Source organism: Mastigoproctus giganteus, chromosome 10 (assembly GCF_048544385.1).
Source record: "Mastigoproctus giganteus isolate SK-2022 chromosome 10, ASM4854438v1, whole genome shotgun sequence".
Lineage (NCBI taxonomy): Eukaryota > Metazoa > Arthropoda > Arachnida > Uropygi > Thelyphonidae > Mastigoproctus > Mastigoproctus giganteus.
This window is the reverse complement of record NC_143584.1, coordinates 166,028,559-166,051,160: the sequence shown is the minus strand read 5'-3', so window position 1 is coordinate 166,051,160 and position 22,602 is coordinate 166,028,559. Positions and strand designations below refer to the sequence as shown.

Here is a 22,602-nt window from a genome sequence, read left to right as displayed (position 1 = left end):
AGTGGTGAGACCACAGAGCATAATGATGAAAGTAGTATATTTGATTGTTAATATAAGAAACGGAATTGTATCCAGGAGTAATGAAATTAGTAAGTGAATGTATAAGTGTTAGGAGTTAATTAGAGCAAGAAGAATGAATCAGGTGTTTTCATATAATGGTAAACTCAGATTATCTAGTGAATGGAAACTGTAATTAGAATGATTATGCAAGGTATCTCTGAGTCAACTTTGTATATTAGGAATGTATGTTTTCTTTTATTCAATTGTATATAATATTGTATATGTGTATGCAATAAATTTCATGTTTTGTTTTCACTTGAGTCCTGTTTGTCTAATCAACACATGCCTTGCTTGCCTAGTTAAGAGCTTGCTCTCCTGCAATTAGGCGAGAGAGCCCTGGTCTCTGATTAAGGGGAATCAATGGAAATTACCCTCAAGAGCTTGAGAATCTTCTGTGATATTTGCAGAGCATAGCAGTCAGGTGGCAAAGAGTGGGGTCTTGTAGGTGTGAGGGCACCTAAGAAAACCTGAGTTAAATGTATAATAAGACAAAGGGAGATAATAATAAATAATAAAAGGATAAAGAAAGGAAACAAAAAATCCCCCCCACAGAGTGATCCTTGTGGAATTCCCTCCTCTTGGAAAAATGGCAGAGGGTGAATCCTGCATGAAAGGAAGTTTTTAATAAAGATGGCAATGTGTCTCCTAAGACCAAAGTTGTATATGTCTTTTAAAATTCCAAATCTCCAATCCATATCATACACTTTTCCATGTCAAAGAAAACTGACACCTGCTGCTCATGTTTCAGGAAAGCATCACAAATAGATGTTTTCAGCCAGTGTTGACCTGTTCCTCCTAAGGAACAGGTCAACACTGGCTTCTAGATACCACATAAGGCAAGCATTGACCATTCTTTCCAGGATCTTGCACGACAGCTCAGAGAAATAGGACAGTAATTTTTCAGTATTTTTGGATCTTTTCCTGTCATTGCCTTCCTGGTTTCAGGAAGGCAATGACAATTGCCAAATGCCATGATTCTGGAAACTCCTCTTCAAAATAGATTCTATTATAGAGACAGAGCAAGAGATCCATGAATTCTAATGAAAGATTTTTAATAATCTCATAATGGATGTCATCTGGCCTGACAGCACTCACCTTGGACAGGGAGAGTGCTGCTTTCAGTTCCCACTGTGTAAAAGACTGGTTGTAAGCCTAACAGCCATTTGCAGACAGCTTCAATTGTGTTTGAGGGCCACGAACTCTGGGGAATACGATGTTGCCGAAGACGCTTTAGCAAATGTCCCCCCTAGAGTGTTTGCAATTACAGTTAGGACCTGCAATTGTACATCAATTATGTTTGGGATCGATAAAGGGTGTGATGTGTATTTGCCCTTCATTTTCCAGGCTTTGTCCCCAGATGGCTTTGGGATTGGCAGCCTGTGTGAAGGAAGATGTAAATTGGATCCAAGATTCCTTTCTGCTCTGACATCTGATGTAACATACTTTAGCACATGCATGCTTGAAGGCTATTAGATTATCTATAGTGGGGTAACAATGAAATATTCCCCATGCTTTATTTTGAGCCTTTCTTGCTGCTGTGCATTCTCCAATCTACCATGGTTTTGGAAATGAAAAAATCTGAGTCAATGTCTTCGGAATTGCAATTTCGGCTGCTTGGACAATGCTGCTTGTAATGTACTTCACTGCATCATTAATTGACTCCTTGCTGATTGTGGTATCAAACGATGCCAGATCTTTGAAGGCATTCCAGTCAGCATGATCGATCTTCCACTGTGGTATCCTAGGTGGTGGCATGATCTCCCATTGCAAAGGGTGGATATCACAGGGAAGTAATCACTACCATAAAGATGTTTTCAACTTCCCATGTAAAAATAGAGAAGGTACATTTATATATCATATAGAGAGATATATAAATGTACTGGTAGGCATGTGGAAAAAGGTGTTATGTCCCACATTTAGAAGAGACAGATCACTGTTTGCTAACACCCATCCCCTCCCAACCCTAAATATTTTGCCTGGTGGACCCTACTACCAGGCAAAATATTTAAAGGACTGTGGTGTTCCACAAGCCCTAGGCTAAGTGGCTGAGGGAACCCCTGGGGCTGCAGGACAGGTAACACTAAACACTGTCCAGGCAGAAGTAATTACTTTATGGTATCAATTTTATTATAATGCTGAAGGCATTCTGCTAGAGTAGCTGAAGTGTGGTGGTGGTGGTGATGGTAGTAGTAGTAAGAGTAGGAATTTTTAATAAACTACTAGGTCTATTATTGTTTTTTTCAATGGAGCAAAGCAACTTCAATTTGTGATTCTGGTTGGGATAAGCATATCCATGGTGTGGCATAATGGTGGTGATGCCAAAGATTGGTGTTTAACTCGATATACAGACTAGGGATGACAGCATGCAAGGTCATTGTCTTCCCATCTTGGCATGTTGTTGCCAGTGCAAGTTATGGGCCAAATGGTCGAAATACAGCCAGGCCTCAAATAACAAGAGTTCGATTAACGCATTTTTCAGTTACCACTTCTGGAAAAAAATTATACCACTTTTCACTTTACACAATGCAAATTTCCAGTTAACGTGATTTTTTTTTTTGTGATAGTTGAAAGATTTGAATTGCATGATAAGCTTACCACACATCGGTTGGGCAATAAACATGCATTTGCCCACTGCCAGCCTCAGTGTGTTCCATAAACCATTGGAAGCAGATGTGTTACTTGTTTGTCTCCTGCTAATAAAGTCACATTAAAAATTCTAATTTTTAAATGCAAAAAATTTTAATTTTTAATACCATTATTAAAATTAAAATTTTAATAACGGTAAAAAAACTAGATGAAATCTTTCATATCACAGAGAACCTCAAACGAAAGGGTTAAAGTTCTCGGCAATATTTATTTTACCAGGGGCTAGAGAAGATTGTTGTTGGTTATCAGAAATTAATTGAAAAAAAAGAAAGCCAACACTGTTCAAACACTGTTCAAATATTTCTGTAACAAATAGTTTCGTCATTGTGTATTTTATGCAATAAACATTTAATTCTATAATTATTTTCATCTTTTACATGGTATATGGTTAAAAATTTATTTTTAAAATTGTTTATGGACATTCCTAAAGGTCACGGACCAATTATAATTTTTCCTATTGATTATTATATTCGATTAACACATTCCCATTTTGCATAATGCGCTCGCAGGATGAATTCATTGCGTTAATTGAGGCCAGCCTGTACAAGTGTGCATTTCTGTGCCTAAGCTGGTCCCGTTGCAGTGGGGGTCCCCATGAAATGGTCAAATTATCACTCCAATTGGCCACATGGATGGGTGAGATTTTATTAAAATCCTCTGGAACACTCCAGTTTAAAAGCTGAGTAGACATGACTTTTGATTGGCAGTTGCTTTATAGAAACAAATAGTTGTAACTGTTCTTCAACAATGGCCACAATTTAGGTAGGAGTCATATGGGATGCAAACTTGGAGACAAAGATATGTGTTCGTGCTTAGGCTATGTTATGGCTGTCAACTTCGATGTGGTAGAGGCACCCATGGAAACTAGGCACTTGTGAATCAGTGGGCCCATTGAGTGGTTTTTGAAGGATAGTTGAGAGAGCCTTCCTATTTCCAGGAGAGGATCGAGATGCAACTTTGTTCCATATAAAAAGAGTTATCTAGACAGGTATGTAGAGTCTGTGGATGGCCAGCAAGGGGAATAGTAGTGAAACGACAGTTGGGGTAGATTCTATACAAGCAGCTTCAGGCTCTGAGCTGGCACATGCAGATATGGGGTTGTCAGTGCTGCCCTGAGTTCCGTTGGGATCTGGAGAGGCATATGGATGGCAGTCAAGCCATTGAGTCACCATGTAATTAGAGTCTTCACCTGCTTGTTTGGGCTTTGGCTCTAACTCATAAGGTCCACAAGTGCAAGCAAGTTTATTTGTTTTAGGGCCAAACAGATCTGGGTGAGTTGATTTGTATATTCCTGGGTAACCTCATTCTTATGGTCATCTGTACATAGCCCACAGTTTATTAATCTATATGCCTTAATGTCAGATGAATCACCATACACTTGCTGGCATTGAGAGTTAGTTGTCAGGTCAAGTTAAGAAATAGGTGAGCAGGTCTGATACCTAGTTGAAAAGTAAGAGCTCACAGTTTGGGACTGGATGTTGATAATCTGCTGACTAATTTTCTTAACTGTTCACCATTTGTTGGGAAGTTGTGATTTCTAATAGATGGTGCATTAGCAAGCCTTGCTTCACGGACACAAACTCCAGTTTTAGCTGCAGAGATACCAGTTCTTGAAAATCTGATATTGTCTCTCATTTCATTTTTAATTGTTATCTGCTCTGATAAACTGATTTATTTGTTGGATAATAGCCTCATAACTATAATCACCGGTTTGATTTCCTAGCTATGAGTCAGAAGTGCCTTTATTGGGTTCATTATTGTTGCACTTAGACTTGGAAATTTCAATAAAGTGTCCAATTCTTTGCAAATGCCTGGTTCCTTAGAACTTCTGGAAGTGTTGGTGGCACACTCTCCAAACAATGAAATTATAAACTTTCAAGGCAGGGTGCACAGAATCTTACAGTAAGTATAAATTAGCCTATAATCAGGTTACTTAAGAATGGAAGTAGTAAACATACTGAGCCAGATTATGAGAAGTCTTTGCCAAAAGGACACAAAGAAAATAATTCTTAATGTATGTTAATACCAAAAGAAAGGTAAGAATCAAATTTCTTCACTTGATATGAATGGCGAAAGTACTGATGATCATCTTGTACAGATTACTCATAAACTGAATAAATATTTTGTATTTACATCCATGCACTGAACCTGTTACAAATGAGGATATCAGAAGCCTGTCTAATACTAATTGGAGGATAAATTATTTTTATAACTCAAAGGAATCTGCAAGAGAAATTGTTGCACCTAAAAGTAAACAAAGTGCCCGAGACTCATGGACTATCTAGTTTTTTTTTTTTTTTTTTTTATGAAAACCCCAAACATGAGAAGTATTAGAACCTATAGTACTTAGTACCGTGCTTGGGTTGGAGGTGGAGGAGATGAAAGAAGATATTTGTTGACATTAGACTTGAACTTCTGTAGACTGTAATTTTCAGGAAATATGTATGAAGGTTGTTCCAGAAAATGGCAATTGAATGAATAAACAAGGAAGATGAAAAGTTGGTTCTGTGAGTTTGAAGTTGGACAGTAAATGGATGTTGGCTGGTGGCGGCATGTGTTCGAACTGTTTTGAAAGAAAGAGTGGGAATTATAGAAGCCAATTCATGGAAGTATCTGTAGAAAAGGCATGCAGCAGAAATAGTACGTCTATGAGACAGAGACTGGAGAGATTCCGTTAGAGATGAGTCATTAAATAACCTAACTACCCTCTTCTGAATGGAATCTAGGAGCCTGAGAGAGGTTTTGGGGGCAATGCCCCAGATGTGGGAACAATATTCCATGATAGGGTAGATTTGCAATTTGTACAGAGTGAACAGCTGTTTGGAAGAAAAATAACACCCAGAGCAAAAGAGAAAACCAAGTTTTTTGGATGCAGAGGAAGCAATATTTGTAATGTGTTTGTGCCAAGAGAGATTAGAAGTCAGGATAATCCCCAAAAGAGATATATCATTTTGCCTAGAAATCGGAGTGTCACCAAAGATAAGCATAGGAGCAGAAGAATCCTTTTTGTGAGATATAAGACAGGACTGAGTTTTAGAAGGATTGAAATCAACTAAGTTGTCTCTGACCCACTGGAGAATTACCAGGAGATTGGCATTTATGGAATTGGTAGCAGATATTTGAGAAGTTGAAGCTGATTGAGCAGAGCAAGGTTTCTCAAACTGGAAAGTGGAATGCAATGTGCTATCATCAGCAAAACTATGTATAGGATTTCCGGTTAATGGAAGGAAGTCATTAATATACAAAAGGAAAAGAGTGGCGGACACCAGCATTAGTGGAGAAGTTAGAAGACAGAGAGCCATCTACCATCACCCTCATTGAGCGATCAGAGAGAAAACTGGATAACCTATTACAAAAAACAGTTAGCAAACCATAAGATGGAAGCTTGTATAGAAGACCTTTATGCCAAACATGATCGAAAGCCTTTGAGTTGTCAAGAGCAACGGTTTGTGTTTCACCGAATGTTTCCATTGAATTTTTCCATAAATGGGTAACATAAGCCAGAATATCACCAGTGGATCGACACTGATGGAATCCATACTGGCGATCGTTCATCAGATGGAAGGTTTCTAGGTAGTTTAATTGTTGGTGGTTAATTGATTTCTCCATTACTTTAGAAAGAGTAAAAGTAATTGCAATGGGACGATAATTGGATGGGAGGGATTTGTCGCCCTTTTTTTTAGGAACTGGCTGGATATGAGCAAATTTCCAAGCAGAAGGAAAAACACCTTTGGAATAAGAAAGTGAAAAAAGGCTGCAAAGAACACAAGTTCAGGAGCACAGGTTTTGAGAACAAGTGGAGAAATACCATCAGGACCTGGAGCTTTCTGAGCTTCAAGATTCGTCAAAATCCTTCTGACATCCTTTTGACAGAAGACCACAGGGGCCATTGAATGTAGCATGTTGGGAATGTTGGGAGGTGTTTTACCAAGATCATTAATACATGGGTTGGAAGAAAAATGGGATGCTAGCAAGTCAGTTTTATCCTTGCCTGAAGTGACAATAGAACCACCTGGTTTTGAAAGGTGGGAACAGAGATGGGCAAAAGTTGCGGCCAATAGCTTTGGTAAGAGACACCAGAATGCTCAGCTACCATTTGGGCAAGAAGCAAGTTTTCTACTCTTAGCCTGTTCAAACTCTAGTTTGAACTGATTAATAACTGCTTTACAATTGTTGCGAGCTTTTGTGTAGGCAGAAAATGAAACTGAAGAATTGGAAACAAGCCAATTATGATATGCAGCATTCTCCTCTCGAACAGCCTTAGTACATTTATTGGAAAACCAAGGCTTAGATAAAGGATGAGATTTTAACATGAAGCGTGGAATAAAGGATTCCATTCCTACAAGAATAATTTCACTGACATGATCTGAGCAAACGTTGACATCAGAAGTTTTGAAACAGTAATCCGACCAAGGAAAAGAAGAAAAGAAATCTCGCGGGTAATCCCATTTTGCTTTCTTGTAATGCCAAACAACACAAGGTTGGGAATAGCCATGAGATAAAGGCTCCACTGGAGAAGAGACAATCACCAAGTTGTGATCTGAGGTGCCTAAAGCACCACTCGCTTTGGTTTGTTTGTGAGTAAAAGATCAAGCGTGTTGGATGTATGGTTAGGATTGTCCGGTATTCTGGTAGTAAATGAACAATCTGTGCGAGGTCATTAGAAATTGCAAAAGCCTCAGCATCTCGACCAGCTGGGTCTGTGTGACTAGAGAATGGAAGCCAGCTGGAGTTGTGAACATTAAAATCACCAAGGAAAATTACCTCACTGTTAGGACAGTTGGACTGGAAAAAGTCAAGTTGCAAAGAGAGGAAGTCAAAGAGCTCCAAGTGATTAGTGGAGTTGGGAGAACGGTAGAGACAACTAGAGACAATCTAGTTATATTAAATGTAAATAAAGAAAAAAAGTAATCAGATCTTCAGCTCTAATAACAAGAGCATCCTTGTCTTCAGTGGAATGCCACACAGATTAGAATGTGTAAGTGTCTCTCCTGTTTACAAAGGTGGTTCAAAGTGTGAAGTGAGTAATTAAAGAATTGTGCATTTGACTTATTCTTATCATTTAAGCATAATTCATAGACACAAATTACATTTTATACCTGAGTATGATTTGGCAAGCCTGTATTATCCATGCGACTGGCTACGTTAACAGCATTTCCCCACACATCGTACTGTGGTTTCCGAGCGCCAATTACTCCAGCTACAACTGGCCCCATATTCATACCTGAAATAGGAAATAAATGTCAATTGTCTAAATATCATGAAGCATGTATAAATGATTGTCACTCTAATTGATTTAGAAATATTGACTCAGGAATGGCTCACTGAAGGGGCATTCAGTTATCATAATAACAACAGATAACTGAATGCATGCTCTTATACTAGGCAAGATTGGTTTAAGATACAGTAAACCCTCGCTAATCCAATTACAGTTAATCCAGATGTTCGATAATCTGGATAAAAATATGAAAATTCTGTTCATAGTTGATTACTTTGAAAGATACATGGGATTTAAGAAGGCAGATGAGTAACTCTCACTGCATGTTGATTGACTGCACAGAGAGAGAGAGGAAACATACATTACATTGTCTTGGGTATTGTTCACTCTGAGTCGGACGGATGTTATTGCTTATATCACTTTATTTGCATACTTCTTTATACATATATACATAAGTTGACACATTTTATATAATTATGGGTTCTAAAGAATTAAAAAGTGAAATAAAAAGAAAACACTTTACTTAACTATCATTAACAAGCTCAAAGTGATAACAACTTGAAAATGGTGTTCCTGGAAAAAAAAATTGCTGAAGAATTTGGTATTGACCAATAGGCTGCGTCAGATATTAAAAAACAAAATGAATCAGTAAAGACATTTCCTTTAAAATTCTATGTGGGAAGTGATAAAAGCAGAGTATCAAGTCTGCTGACGAGGCTAGTGGGAGCCAGATGTGTTCAAAGCTGCTAAGTGGATTTTCTTATTTATTGATGTGAAATTATTGTTTTTCTTAAACTTTTAATTTAAATTTAGTAGAATAGCATTATTTTGTGATTTTCTGATTAATCTGGTGTATTTATTCTTTACTCGGCCTTGTAATTGCATAAAAGTATCGGTAAGGGTATCATATCCAAGTGTTACAAATTGCAGCTCTGCTGAACGAGAAGTTTTTTAGCCATATTTAGCCGCTTTATTGACCAACTGATACATCAAATTATTTTCTATAAGTAGCTTATAGACCCAGTCAGGATCGTTAGTTTATTCTGAATTGAGACAGCGAGATTTGGAAGTTAATTAATACTTAAAGTGTCCGTAGCTTTGCCATTTGTAACTTGCATCATTGTTATACAATACAACGGTATATCCCGAACTGGATAGCGTTAGTATAGTATAGTATATTATAGTATATAATATAATATTGTCAATTAATCAGCAAAATCTATTAAATTTGTTAAACTTTGGTGTCAATTAAATTGTACTTTTAACTAAATACATATAACGACTTAGATTACAAACGTAACATGATTAATTAATACATAACTTGATACGGAAGTTGTATAAACGGAACTCGTAGATATTTGATACGGAAAAATATAGCATTATAACTGTGTTGGAATACAAGTTTAGGGTTAAAATTTTGTATTGAAATTAAATCGAAATCATGACTCAGACCAGAGCAGCAAAGCAAAAGGCTCAAGCTAATGGGAGTGCTGTGGCTCAGAGGAGAACTGAGGGGGGCAGTTGCCCTCTGAATCACATTACTTTTAAAATGCACTGCTTGCATGATGTTTGTGGAGCAATCGGGTACGGGACATGATATTGTCCCGTACCCGATGAAAGGGTGCAAGAATATTTGCTGAAGCTATCGATGCAGTGTTAGGTGAGTCGGAAAACTGCTACCCGACCCACCTAACACGACCCACCGGAAACTGATACAAGGACTAATAGATTAACAGTAGCAACTGGCAGAGGTGAAAGTGATTCTTGCGCTGATTCTATTGGAATGAGCAGAAGCCTGGAAAACAAGATGCAGGATATTTCAGAGACTGCTGGGAGTCATTGCAGTACAAGTAAATACATGGGTTGTGTTAGGGTAGCTAAGAAAACGAACAGGTGCATGTATACTTGTGTGTACACCAATGCTAGGAGTTTGGTAAATAAATTTGATAAATTTGAGGTATTGCTCAAAGCATCAAAGGCGGATGTTGTTGGGATATCAGAAACGTGGTGTCACACAGATATAAGGAATGCAGAACTGGAATTTGGGGAGTATGTCTGCAGAAAGAATAGACAGGATAGGAAGGGAGGAAGGTTTATGCTATTAGTTAAGAAACACATAAAATCCAAGGAAGTGAAGCCAGTCGAAATAGAATGGGCCAGTAAATCAAAGAGTCTTATATTGTGGGATTTTAATTTCCCAGATATTGACTGGAATTTGTGGGATTGTCACTCACACACTAGCAAGACTTTTGTGAATTTATTGGATGATTGTTTTCTACATCAGCATGTTCGGGAGGCAACTAGAGGGAGTAATACTCTTGATTTGATTATCAGTAGTGATTCTTCATGCATTAAGAATCTGCAGATACAGGAACCACTAAGGGGGAGTGATCACCATGTGCTGAAGTGGGATTTACTCAAAGAGGTAACTACCATCAGGGGTAAAGGGAAGGGTTATTGCTTTCGTAAAGGTGATTACGATGGTCTGAGACAGTGTTTAAATTCTATACAGTGGGACCAACTGATGATGTTACCAACAGCAAATTCAAAATGGGAAGCATTCAAAGAACTTATCTTCGAAGCTACTAGGCTTTACATACCAACTAAGAAATATTGTTCAATGTTTAGGCCTAAATGGATGTCAGATGAACTAATGAGACGTATGGCAGAGAAGAAAAATGCATGGGATATATATAAATTAATGGGTGGCATGGAAGCCTATGATAGATATAAGCTGATCTGTAACCAAGTTACAAAGGAGGTTAGGCAGGCGAAAGCAGATTAAGAGAAATCTTTGGCAAGGGATGCAAAGAAAAACAGCAAAGAGTTTTTTACTTATGTAAACTCTAGAAGGAAGGGGATGAATCAGATTGGTCCACTTGATATCGATGGTTCAACTGTTGATGATCCTGCTCAGGTAGCTAACAAACTAAATGAATATTTTGCATCGACATCCACACATGAGGAGTTATTCAGCGAGGGGAATTCCAGAGGTGTATTCAACTCTGGCAGTAAGCTAGATAATCTTGTAATAACTGAGAGTAAAGTGGAGGAGAAATTGTTGAAGATAAACACAAGAAAGGTGCCTGGGGTGGATGGGATCTATCCAGTTATATTAAAGGAGGCAGCAAAGGAAGTAAGCAAACCCTTAGCCATAATCACAAGAGCTTCCTTGGACTCAGGGGATGTACCCATAGACTGGAGGTACCCATAGACCGTGCAAATGTGACTCCAATTCACAGAGGAGGATCAAAGGCTGACACAAGTAATTATAGACCTGTGAGTTTAACTTCTGTTCCACGAAAATTAATGGAGGCACTGGTTAAAGAAGCACTGCAGGATCATCTAGACAAGACTTCAGTTATAGCTCGGACACAGCATGGTTTTGTTAAGGGAAAATCTTGCCTGACCAATTTGATTGGATTCTATGATGAAGCAACAAAAGAACTGGATGCAGGGAATAACTTTGATATTATATATTTGGATCTTAGAAAGGCTTTTAATACTGTTGCACATGGAAGACTGCTGCATAAATTGGAGCAGTGTGGCATTGGAGGCAAATTTCTGCTATGGATAAAGGGGTGGTTGAGGGGGAGAAGACAGAGTGGTAATCAATGGACACTGCTCATTATGGGCTAATGTTATTAGTGGAGTCCCTCAGGGTTCAGTGTTGGGTCCATTATTGTTTTCTGTATTTATAAATAATATTGATGATGGTATATCAAGCTTAATGTCCAAGTTTGCAAACGATATGAAGGTTGGAGGGTTGTTAATGACACTAATGACAGTACACTGCTGCAACAGGATCTAGAAAAGTTGAGCAGATGGGCTGAGAGGTGGAAAATGAAGTTTAACATTGACAAATGTAAAGTACAGTCAGTCCTCGTATAGCACGACAGTTGTGTTCCTAGAAACCCTCGTGCAATGCAAAATCGTGCAATATAAACAACAGGCCCTATGGGAAAAACAGGGTTAGGTGCCGACCACCCAAGATTGAACACACATTTGTAACCAAAACATTACAAAACACAATAAATAATCGTAATAAAATACGTAAGTATTTTATTACGACTATTACGTAATAAAATATTGCTAATTCTTTTGCTTCTATCGTAAGCAAACTTGTTTTTTATTTGATTTTCAATCCAAACAGATGACAGCCATTCCATCTCTTCCAATTCTTTGTGTCTTAATCTAATGGATTTTAGTTGCACTTTGAGTTATTCCTGCTATGAAAGTTTTTTTTATTTTCTCTTCATTCTTTGTAATTCTCGGCTTTGCCTCATTTAGGCCTATAGCACGTGCAATATCACATGGTCTTTCATTTCGCTCAAAGCGTTTCACAATTTCATATTTTTCTCTATCGACAGAGGCGGACTGGCCACAAGCCTTACTGGGGAAACCTCGGTGGGCAGGAGGCCGGTGTGATTTTGGCCATAAGCCACAGTATGAGGCCACTACAAATTTTCCCAGGTAAGAATTTTTGACCCAGTCCGCCTCTGTTTATCGATATTGCTTTTCTTTTTCTCTCTGAATCTGCAGTGTCGTCACCAGGACGCTTCCTTTTCACACCTTTTAGTATTTTACTTATTTTTAGGGAATAAAGCACAATTACAAAACGAGGAGGCACGCTTGATACACATAAACAAAGCTGCTCGCGTGTAGCAACTGAATAAACACTGTAAAGGCAGAGATACATTATTAACACCTCACATTTTACTAAAGCACATTTCTAGGGGTTACTACCATAAAACAATAAAAACAATTTCCAGTTGCGTTTCTGCTAGTGGAATCTGTTATAAACTGATAGTAAACTCGATCTAATTGCATTTGCGATTATACCAATAGCTGGAATTGTGTTGGTTTTTACGTTATTATAGTGAAATGTAAACAGAAAATTTGTGTTTCTCCTTCACTGATATAAAAAACAAATACATTTTCAGAATCTTCTCTTCATTCCTATCGTGTTGCGTTCGACTGCCATTTCTTGTAAACACAAAGGCAAATCGTGCATAAGCGAATTCGGTTCATGTTATATAAGATATCGTTCCCCTATTTATAAAGCGTGTATGATCGAATTCGTGTAATGTAAACACGTGTTATACGAGGACTGACTGTACTACATATGGGAAGCAGTAATCACAGAGCAACGTATCAACTCTGTGGTACTACACTGACGGTGGTAGAGAATGAAAAGGATCTGGGGGTAATTGTGCAGGCAGATATGAAGTTTTCTGAGCAGTGCAGACGGGCGACAAGAGTAGCTCATGGTGGCTTGTCAATGATACATAGGAATTTTTCTAGCAGGGATAAGGAGGTGATTATTCCCTTGTATAAGGCAATGGTCAGGCCACACCTTGAGTACTGTATACAGGTCTGGACGCCTCATTTCAAGAAGCATGTACAGCCGCTGGAACAAGATTAGTGAATGGAACAAAGGGTTGCTCTTACAAAGAAATTCTTAAGTTTTGCAAATTACAGTGTCTGGAGACTAGGTTGTTGTTGTTGTTGTTGTTATTTGGTTTTTAGGAGCATTAGCAACTAAGACCATATTGCTCCGGGATATGCGGTGGTCATTCCCTGACCTTTCCGCATCCTCCGTATTTGGTGGTGACGGGGTCGAACCCCGGTCTAATCAAGAAGCGTGTGCTATGCACTGCTGCTCCTTCCCACCTGGCTACGGAGGCGCCTTGGAGACTAGGCACCGGCAAGGTGATCTGATAGAGGTGTATAAAGCCTTGAATGGTTTGAGCATGCTCAATGCTGATGGGATTCTGCCTCTTGCTAAGAATAATCGCCTGAGAGGGCATAAATTCAAATTGAAGAAAGACAGATGTGGGATAGATGTGCGGAAATTTTCCTTTAGCCAGTGGCGGGTAGTTGGTTGGTGGAACAGACTTCCATCCCTTGTTGTGGAAGTTGATAGCCTAAATAAATTTAAGGCTCAGCTGGACAGGTATTTAAAAGGAACGGAGGGGTGAAGTGGAAGGTTTTTTTTTTTTTTTGGCTGATGCTGCATAAGCTTGCTTTCTTGCATCATATGCCTCTACTAATGCTAATGCTAGACGGATGCCAAAAGAAGTGTTGCTGGAAGAAGCTGTATTTAAGCAGTATTCACAGCAATGATCAAGCGGCGTTGCCGTGCAAAGCCAGTGCCACCTGATAAATGTATCAAAAGTATTATAAAATGTATTATAGTTTTTAAATAAAGTCTCTACAGTGATATTTTTTTATTTATTTTTTATCAGCACTACCTTTATCATTAAATTTTCCATTTATTTGTGCTCTATGTTTTTTTTTTTTTTGTCTTTTAGGGCTATCTTTTGCTTCACTAATCCGGATTATTGCTTAATCCCGATGACCTCTTCCCCCATTACTCCTGATTAGTGAGGGTTTACTGAAATGTTAATTTATTGAAATGTTAACACTTCAATATATATACTTAAAACATTTTTTGCAGCGTTTCAAAGTTACTCTAAACCTCAGCTTCAGGCATACAGAGAGTTATAAAGCAAAGAAATTAAGTATAAAACAATTACGAATGCACCAACGATGGATAACTGGAAGTTAAAGCTAACTGATATACAACATGATGAACTTAATAGCCAAAGCTGGGAATAGACCGTAATTGTATAACCAAACCATCTCATTCATTGTAACTGGAGGAGAACCAAGTAAGATAATCCCCCTCTCCCAATCTGCTTTCCCTTCACAGGAAACATTTTGGACTACTTAATAGTTTAAAACTGTACAATTCAGAAACTAGAAAACCAACCAACTAAAAATATAAAAATGAGGGAGAGGGGATATAAGTTTGATTTTATTTCTGTTTTTCTGGCACAAGACCAACAGAGGCTATAGTGCTCCACAACCAAGGCATAATAAATAAAAGAAAAAACATTTTTTGTAACCTTTCAGGAAGATTACAGAGTCAAAATATGTATAAAAATGTAAAATACGTAGTCTAAAAATACATACAGACTATTATATGTATTTGTGCAGATTAATCATTCGTAAAAATTAAAATATCCGACACATGGTCATTGATAAAATCTGACTGAGTGTAAAAGGCCCAGTCAGCAGTAAAACAATTATATCATTCACTGGTCAAATTATCACATTTAATTAGAATGTTTTATCGTTAAAATGGTGCCACAAGACTTGCACATAGGAGGGTCATCTGTTTTCTGCAGAAGCAATTATATAAGATGACTATCCTGTGAGGAGTCGAGCAAGAACAAATTCCTTGCTACGATTCTTTCACAGACTAGACTGCTATGCTTTGATTACAGGCTTTATCTGATGTCTGTCTATTCCATGAATCCTGCCATTGGAAATACATCCTGCTTTGCATTATTTGCCTGTAGTCTGTATAGGGAAATGACAGGCAATGATTATTTACGGGGCTTGCAGATTGGCAGTATCAGGCTTGCAGTATCAGCCAAATCATTTCCCATAATCCTAATGTGGCTGGGAATCCAGCAGAAGCAGATATCATATTCATGTTCATAGAGAGAGTTAACCTTCTGTTGAACTCGAGACAAGACTGGATGAGAGTTATACCTCAGTGATAAAGCCTGCAAGATGCTCAGAGAATCTGAATAGATAGCGAACCATTGGTATTGGCATGTATTCATGTGATCTAGGACTAACTCTAAAGCGCATTGCTCGTCAGTGATACTACATTCAGGGAGAATCTGCTCGGAAATTGTAGTTTCTAGAATGATAGTAGCAGATCCTACATATAATTCCGACTTCAAGCCATAAGTGTAAACTGGCAAGAAGTCAGAAAGTTCAGCTCGGTGTGCTGAATAGAGCTGCAAGTAGACAGATGGAGTATCAGTCTTTACCCAGTTCTTAAGAGAAAAGTCACATCCCTAGGGTGTAAGGGTTATTTGGTGATTGTGCAACCTTGTCTGCCATGATATTAAGTTCTCTGAGTAGCTATTGGACATAAATACCAAAGAAACAATTGGTAACCTGAAAGGAGGAGTACAAATTTTCCTTTCATGGCTCAAAAATGGATGGCCAAGTAGGATGGTCTGGCGGGGATTTCAGTTTTAAAGCATACTTTAGAGCCAACTGCTTACATTGAAGCAATAATGAGGGTTCATTTGCCTCCATGTATAGGTTCTGTACAGGAGATGTTCAAAATGCTGCAGTAGTAATACAGATAGGCTGATGATAGATGAGGTTCAGCCATTGAAGTACAATGTTTCTGGCATATGTGTATACTTGGGACCCATAATCTATTTTAGTTCTCACAAGTGCACAGTAGATACATAGTAAAGTGCACAAGTCCGCACCCCAGGATGTAGAGGAGAGAGCACAGAGAATGTTCAAGCTTCTCATGCAATTTGTATAGAGTTGATGGATGTGTTCTAGAAAGGTCAACTTTTTATCAAATACAAGTCCCAAGAATTTTGTGTCTAGAAAGAGAGAATAGCACTTTGTCTGAGCCTCAATTCAGGGTCAGGATGAAGATTATTCTTACGACAAAAATGTCGGCACCTCCATAGCCAGGTGGGCAGGAGTGGCAGTGCGTAACACACGCTTCTTGATTAGACCGGGGTTCACGCCCGTGACCACTAAATACGGAGGATGCGGAAAGGTCAGGGAATAACCACCGCATATCTCCGGAGCAATATGGCCTTAGTTGCTAATGCTCCTAAAAACCAAATAACAAACAAACCAACAACAAAAATGTATGCAAATGATTTTCTGCAGCAAGAAACTGAATCCATGAGCAAGTGCCCAGAAATTAAGGTGATCAGTGGCTTGTTGCATTTGTCTTTCAATAACCCTCATGTTGCACGACTGAGAAAATATGCTAGTTGTCAACATGGAGGGTGCTGTTTACAGTTGGAAGAAGTTCTGTAATAGAATTTACTTTGATGGCGAAAAGTGTAACACTTAATACTGATCCTTGCAGTACCCCCTCCTCTTGGAAAAATGGACAAGAGTGTGAGAATCCCACACAAACTTGGAAAAACCAATTGGATAAAATGGTTTTAATAAAAGGTTCTTCCTCTAAGACAGAGGCTATGCAAAACTTTTAAGATGCCAAATCTCCAAGTTTTATCATATGCTTTCTCCATATCAAAGAATACATACACCACATGTTCTCGTTTTAGGCAAGAATCCTGGATGGATGTTTACAGTGTAATTAAATGGTCCAGAGTGGACCTGTTTTTCTTAAGCTGCATTGGATGCTGGAGAGAAGGTAATTTGATTCTAAATACCACATTAATCAAAAATTAAGCATTCTCTCCAGGATTTTGCATAGACAGCTAGTCAGAGTGATAGCACGATAATTATTAGGAATTTTAGGATCTTTTCTGGCTTAGCAAAGGCAAGAAAAGGATCTTGCGCCAGGCATCTAGAAACTACTCTTCAGTAAAGATTCTGTTATATAGATGGTGCAGGTGATCCACAGATTTTGTTGAAAGGTGTTTAATCATTTCATAATCAATGGATGTCATCTGGTCCAACAGCACTTGTCTTAGAGGGTTAGAGCTGTTCTCAGCTGCTGTGTGGTAGACAGCCTGTTTTAGGGATAAAACCCTTTGATGCGAAATTAAGTGCCTGCTTTTCACTTTTCTGTTTCAGGATGGAATTCTTGGGGAATAAGATATTGTCCCAGAGATATTAGAAAATGTTTCCCCAAGAACATTGGCTAATACATTTCACTCTGCAATAGTGCATCAATTATATTCTAGGATCTATGAATGGATATATATTTGACTTCATTTTCCAGATTTTAATCTGGTGGACTGGTTAATTGATGATGGGGAATGGAGCCACAATTCCTTTTGACTCTAATAATGGATATAGTGTGATTTGGGATGTGCATGTTTAAAGGCTGTTAGATTGGCCATGATAAGATATCATCAGAAAATCCCCCTTGCTTGGGTTTGAGCCTTCTTTACTGATGAGCATTCTGCATTCCGCCAAGGTATGGGAAAAGGTGGAAAATGGAAAGATGTTTTCGGTATGACAGATGCAGCTGCATAAATAATACTTTCTGTGATGTATGTCACTACATCATTGATAGACGCCTGACTGACTATAGTGATGTCAAATTCTACCAATGTTGAAAGGCATTCCAGTCAGCCTGACCAATCTTTCACCCTGGTAACCTAAAAGGAAGACAATCTTCCAATAATTGGTGTAGTGATCACAGGAAAGTGACCACTTCCATACAGGTTCTCCTCAACTTCCCAATGAAGTGAAAATAGGAGAGATGGAAAGTAGAGAGAAAGATCAAGGGCATAAAATGTAGGAAAAGAAGGTGTTAGTTCCCACGTGCAGAAGAAAGAGGTTATTGTCAGTAGGCATATGCTCCATGACACATCGCTTTCCATTCATGTCAGCACTACACCACAGGATGTTATTAGCATTAATAAAGGCATATGATGCAAGAAACCAAGCTTATATAGTATCAGATAAAAAAATAAACTTCCCATTTTTCTCCAAAAGTTTATCAAGTTCTTCCTTGAATTTATTTAAGCTATCAACTTCCACAATGACAAATGGAAGTTTGTTCCAGCAATCAATCACCTTTTTTTTTTTTTTTAATGTAAACCCCAAACACGAGCTGTATTAGAACCTATAGTACTTGGTACCATGCTTGGGTTGGAGGTTGAGAAGACGAAAGAAGATATTTGTTGACACTGGACTTGAACTTCTGTAGACTAATTTTCAGGAAATACGTATGAAGGAAGGTTGTTCCAGAAAACAGCAGTTGAATGAATAAACGAGGAAGATGAAAAGTTGGTTCTGTGAGTTGGAAGTTGGACAGTAAATGGATATTGGCTGGTGGTGGCACGTGTTTGGACTGTTTTGAAAGAGAGAGCAGGCATTATAGAAGCCAATTCAGAAGAACAGCGCCCATGGAAATATCTGTAGAAGAGGCATGCAGCAGAAACTGTACATCTATGAGACAGCGAGTGGAGAGACTCTGTTAAAGACGAATCATTAATTAACCTAACTGGCCTCTTCTAAACGGAATCAAGAGGCCTGAGAGAGAGAGGTTTTGGGGGCACCACCCCAGATGTGGGAACAATATTCCATGGTAGGTCGAATTTATGATTTGTACAGAGTGAACAGCTGTCTGGAAGAAAAGTAATGCCGAGAGCGAAAAAGAATACCAAGTTTTTTAGATGCAGAGGAAGCAATATTTGTAATGTGCTTGTGCCAAGAGCTACCAACCTGCTGGCTAAAGGAAAATTTCAACACATCTATTCTACAATTGTCTTTCCTCAATTTGAATTTATGACCCCTTGGTTGTGTAATCTGAGCAAGAGGAAGAATCCCATTAGAATTGAGATTGCTCAAACCATTCAAGGAATTATATACTTCAATCAGATCACTCGCAGATGCCTAGTTTCCAGATGCTGCAATTTGCAGAACAATTTAAGCCTTTCTTGGTAAGAGAAACCCTTTGATCCCCTCACAAATCTCATTGTCTTTCTTTGTACTTGTTCCAGCATCTCTGCATCCTTCCTAAAATGAGACATTCAGACCTGCATGCAGTACTCAAGGTGTGGTCTGACCATTGCCTTATACAAAGGGATTATCACATCCTTATCCCTACCTAGCAAAATTCATGTATGTCATTGCCAAGACCCCATGAGCCACTCTGGCAGCCTGTCTGCACTGCTCAGAAAACTTCATATCTGACTGCACAATTACCTACAAGTTTTTTTGCATTCTCCACTACCCTGAGTGTAGTACTGCACAGTTGGTACATTACTCTGGGGATGCTGCTACCCATGTGCAGTATTTGCATTTGTTAATATTATACTTCAGTTGCCACCTCTCAACCCATCAGTCCAACTTTTCTAGATCCTGTTGCAGTAGCATACTGTAATTACTGTCATTAACAACCCTGCCACATTACAATTGTAGAATAGATGTGTTGAAATTTTCCTTTAGCCAGCAGGTTGGTAGCTCTTGGCACAAGCACATTACAAATATTGCTTCCTCTGCATCTAAAAAACTAAAAAACTTGGTTTTCTTTGTATAGTCTGCAGACTTGACATTAAGCCTGATATGCTTTCATCAATATTATTAATAAATGTATAAAACAACAATGGGACCCAGCACTGAACCCTGGGGGACTCCACGAAAAGCAGTATCCACTGATTATCACTTGCTGTCTTCTCACACTCAACCAGCCCTTTATCCACAGCAGCAATTTTTCCTGAATGCCATACTGCTCCAAATTGTACAGTAGTCTTCCATGTGCAACAGTATCAAAAGCTTTCCTGAAATCCTAGTATATGATATCAAAATTATTATTTGCATCCAGTTCCTTTGTAGGTACATTGCAGTATCCAAACAAATTAGTCAGACAAGAATTCCCCTTAACAAATCCATGCTGTGTCTGAACTATAACTGCAATCTTGTCTAGATGATTCTGCAATGCTTCTTTAACCAGACTTCATTATTTTCCCTGGAACAGAAGTTAAACTAATAGGTCTGTAATTACTCATGTCACCCTTTGATCTCCCTTTGTCAATTGGGGACACATTTGCAAATCTCCAGTCCATGGGGCTCTCCCCTGCATCCAAGGATGATCTCATAATTAAGGCTTAGGGTTTGCGTACTTCCTTTTCTGCCTCCTTTAATATAACTAGAAAAATCCAATCCACCCCAGATGCCTTTCTTATGTTTAACTTCAACAATTTCTCCTCCACTTTGTTCTCAGTTATTACAAAATCATTTAGCTCCATGTTAGAGTTTGATAGTGTCCACAAAAACCCGAGAAGTAGGACAGCAGGAGGCAGCTGCACAATGAGATCATCAAGTTCTGACTGAATTGTTCCATTTCTAAGTTAGTTGAAAGCGGAACAAGTTGGAATGGGGTCTGGTTGCCCTTAAGGATGCCAACTCCTCCATTGGAAGATCCATCCCCAGTTCTATCTTTACATATGATAGTTGTATTATGAAAGGAAGGTTTTTCATTTGTCTTGAAATATGTTTACTGCAAAAACAATCATGCTTGTGCAGGAAGGCCTTGATATCATCAGTATTTTACCAGAATCCACGGCAATTGCAGTGGTGCTGCTCGGATTTCATTAGGAGATGTTGGTGAATTAAATGTTAGGATGGATCTCAATGTTGCTAATCTGAAATCCGAGCAGCACCACTGGGAGGTCCTCTCAGCATGTACAGGTGCCCAAATCAAGGGGAAACCTTAGTGGAAGATGGTTTGAAGAGAGTGGTTTGTTTGAACTCCTCTCAGAACTTGGCCCTCTGCTGCTGAGTATCAAAAATACAAGAGAGTCAAATACAAATTGATTCTGTACAAATACAAATTGATTATGCACAAATACAAATCTTCAACTATTTATAAAAGAATTCACATTTTGATGAGTAAAACTGTGATGCAAGTAATTATTGGAAATCAAAAATACTTTTCTATAATTAGACAATAAATCCAGGCCTTAAGTTATTAAAGAAATATAACAATAACTGTTACTCAATTTGGAGCAACAAGTGAGAGACACCAACTGAGTCTGATTATCAACAAAATATATAATAATTTGTCAAACAATACTTCACAAATTGATAAAAAATCTGTACCAAGAGGCTATTATTTTTAAATATGTTACTGAGAATGCAGAAGTAGAGGATATAATCAAGTCTGAAGCTTTAGTTGATCACAAAAGGTAAAGAGTTTATCAGTGCAGATTTGAAGGAATTAAAAAAGGTAGGTTTGGACATCATAGATGCTTATGGCCATAATCCAAAGTCCAACCAAATGTCCAGTTGTGGGGGTTGGCACAACTATGAGTAGGAGAGGTTGTAAGGGTGCTCTTTGATAACTTAAATTGTAATGACAATGGCAAACAGAAAAAGGACCTGATACCAAGAATGCTTACGCATTAACTTTAAATTGGAAGGAAGAAGCATTAGTTATTAGCACTAATGTTATTAGTGGAGTCCCTCAGGGCTCAGTGTTGGGTCCATTATTGTTTTCTGTATTCATAAATGATATTGATGATGGTATATCAAGCTTAATGTCGAAGTTTGCAGACGATACAAAGGTAGGCAGGGTTGTCAAGGACACTACTGACACTATGCTGCTGCAACAGGATCTGGAAAGGTTGAGCAGATGGGCTGAGAGGTGGCAAATGAAGTTTAACATTGACAAATGTAAAGTACTACACATGGGAAACAGCAACCCCAGAGCAACATATCAAATCTGTGGTACTACACTGACAGTGGTAGAGAATGAAAGGGATCTGGGGGTGGTTGTGCAGGCAGATATGAAGTTCTCTGAGCAGTGCAGACGGGCTGCAAGAGTAGCTCATGGTGTATTGTCAATGATATATAAGAATATTTCTAGCAGGGATAAGGAGGTGATTATTCCCTTGTATAAGGCAATGGTCAGGCCACACCTAGAGTACTGTATACAGGTCTGGAGGCCTCATTTCAAGAAGGATGTAGAGCTGCTGGAACGAGTACAGAGAAGGGCAACAAGATTAGTGAATGGAACAAAGGGGTGCTCTTACGAAGAAAGGCTTAAGTTTTGCAAATTACAGTGTCTGGAGACTAGGCACCAGCGAGGTGATCTGATAGAGGTGTATAAAGCATTGAATGGTTTGAGCATGCTCAAGGCTGATGGGATTCTTCCTCTCGCTCAGAATAATCACCTGAGAGGGCATAAA

At 38.6% G+C, this 22,602-nt stretch overlaps 1 protein-coding gene across 1 annotated transcript in view; it reads right to left on the bottom strand.

Annotated features, from left to right (window-relative positions):
- Positions 1–22,602, bottom strand: part of LOC150079454 (adenylate cyclase type 1-like) — a 317,266-nt gene that overhangs the window by 23,784 nt on the left and 270,880 nt on the right. Inside the window, exon 20 of the mRNA XM_090383372.1 lies at positions 7,806–7,930. Coding sequence (XP_090239498.1) covers positions 7,806–7,930 — 125 coding nt within the window. The remainder of the gene's footprint in view (positions 1–7,805; positions 7,931–22,602) is intronic.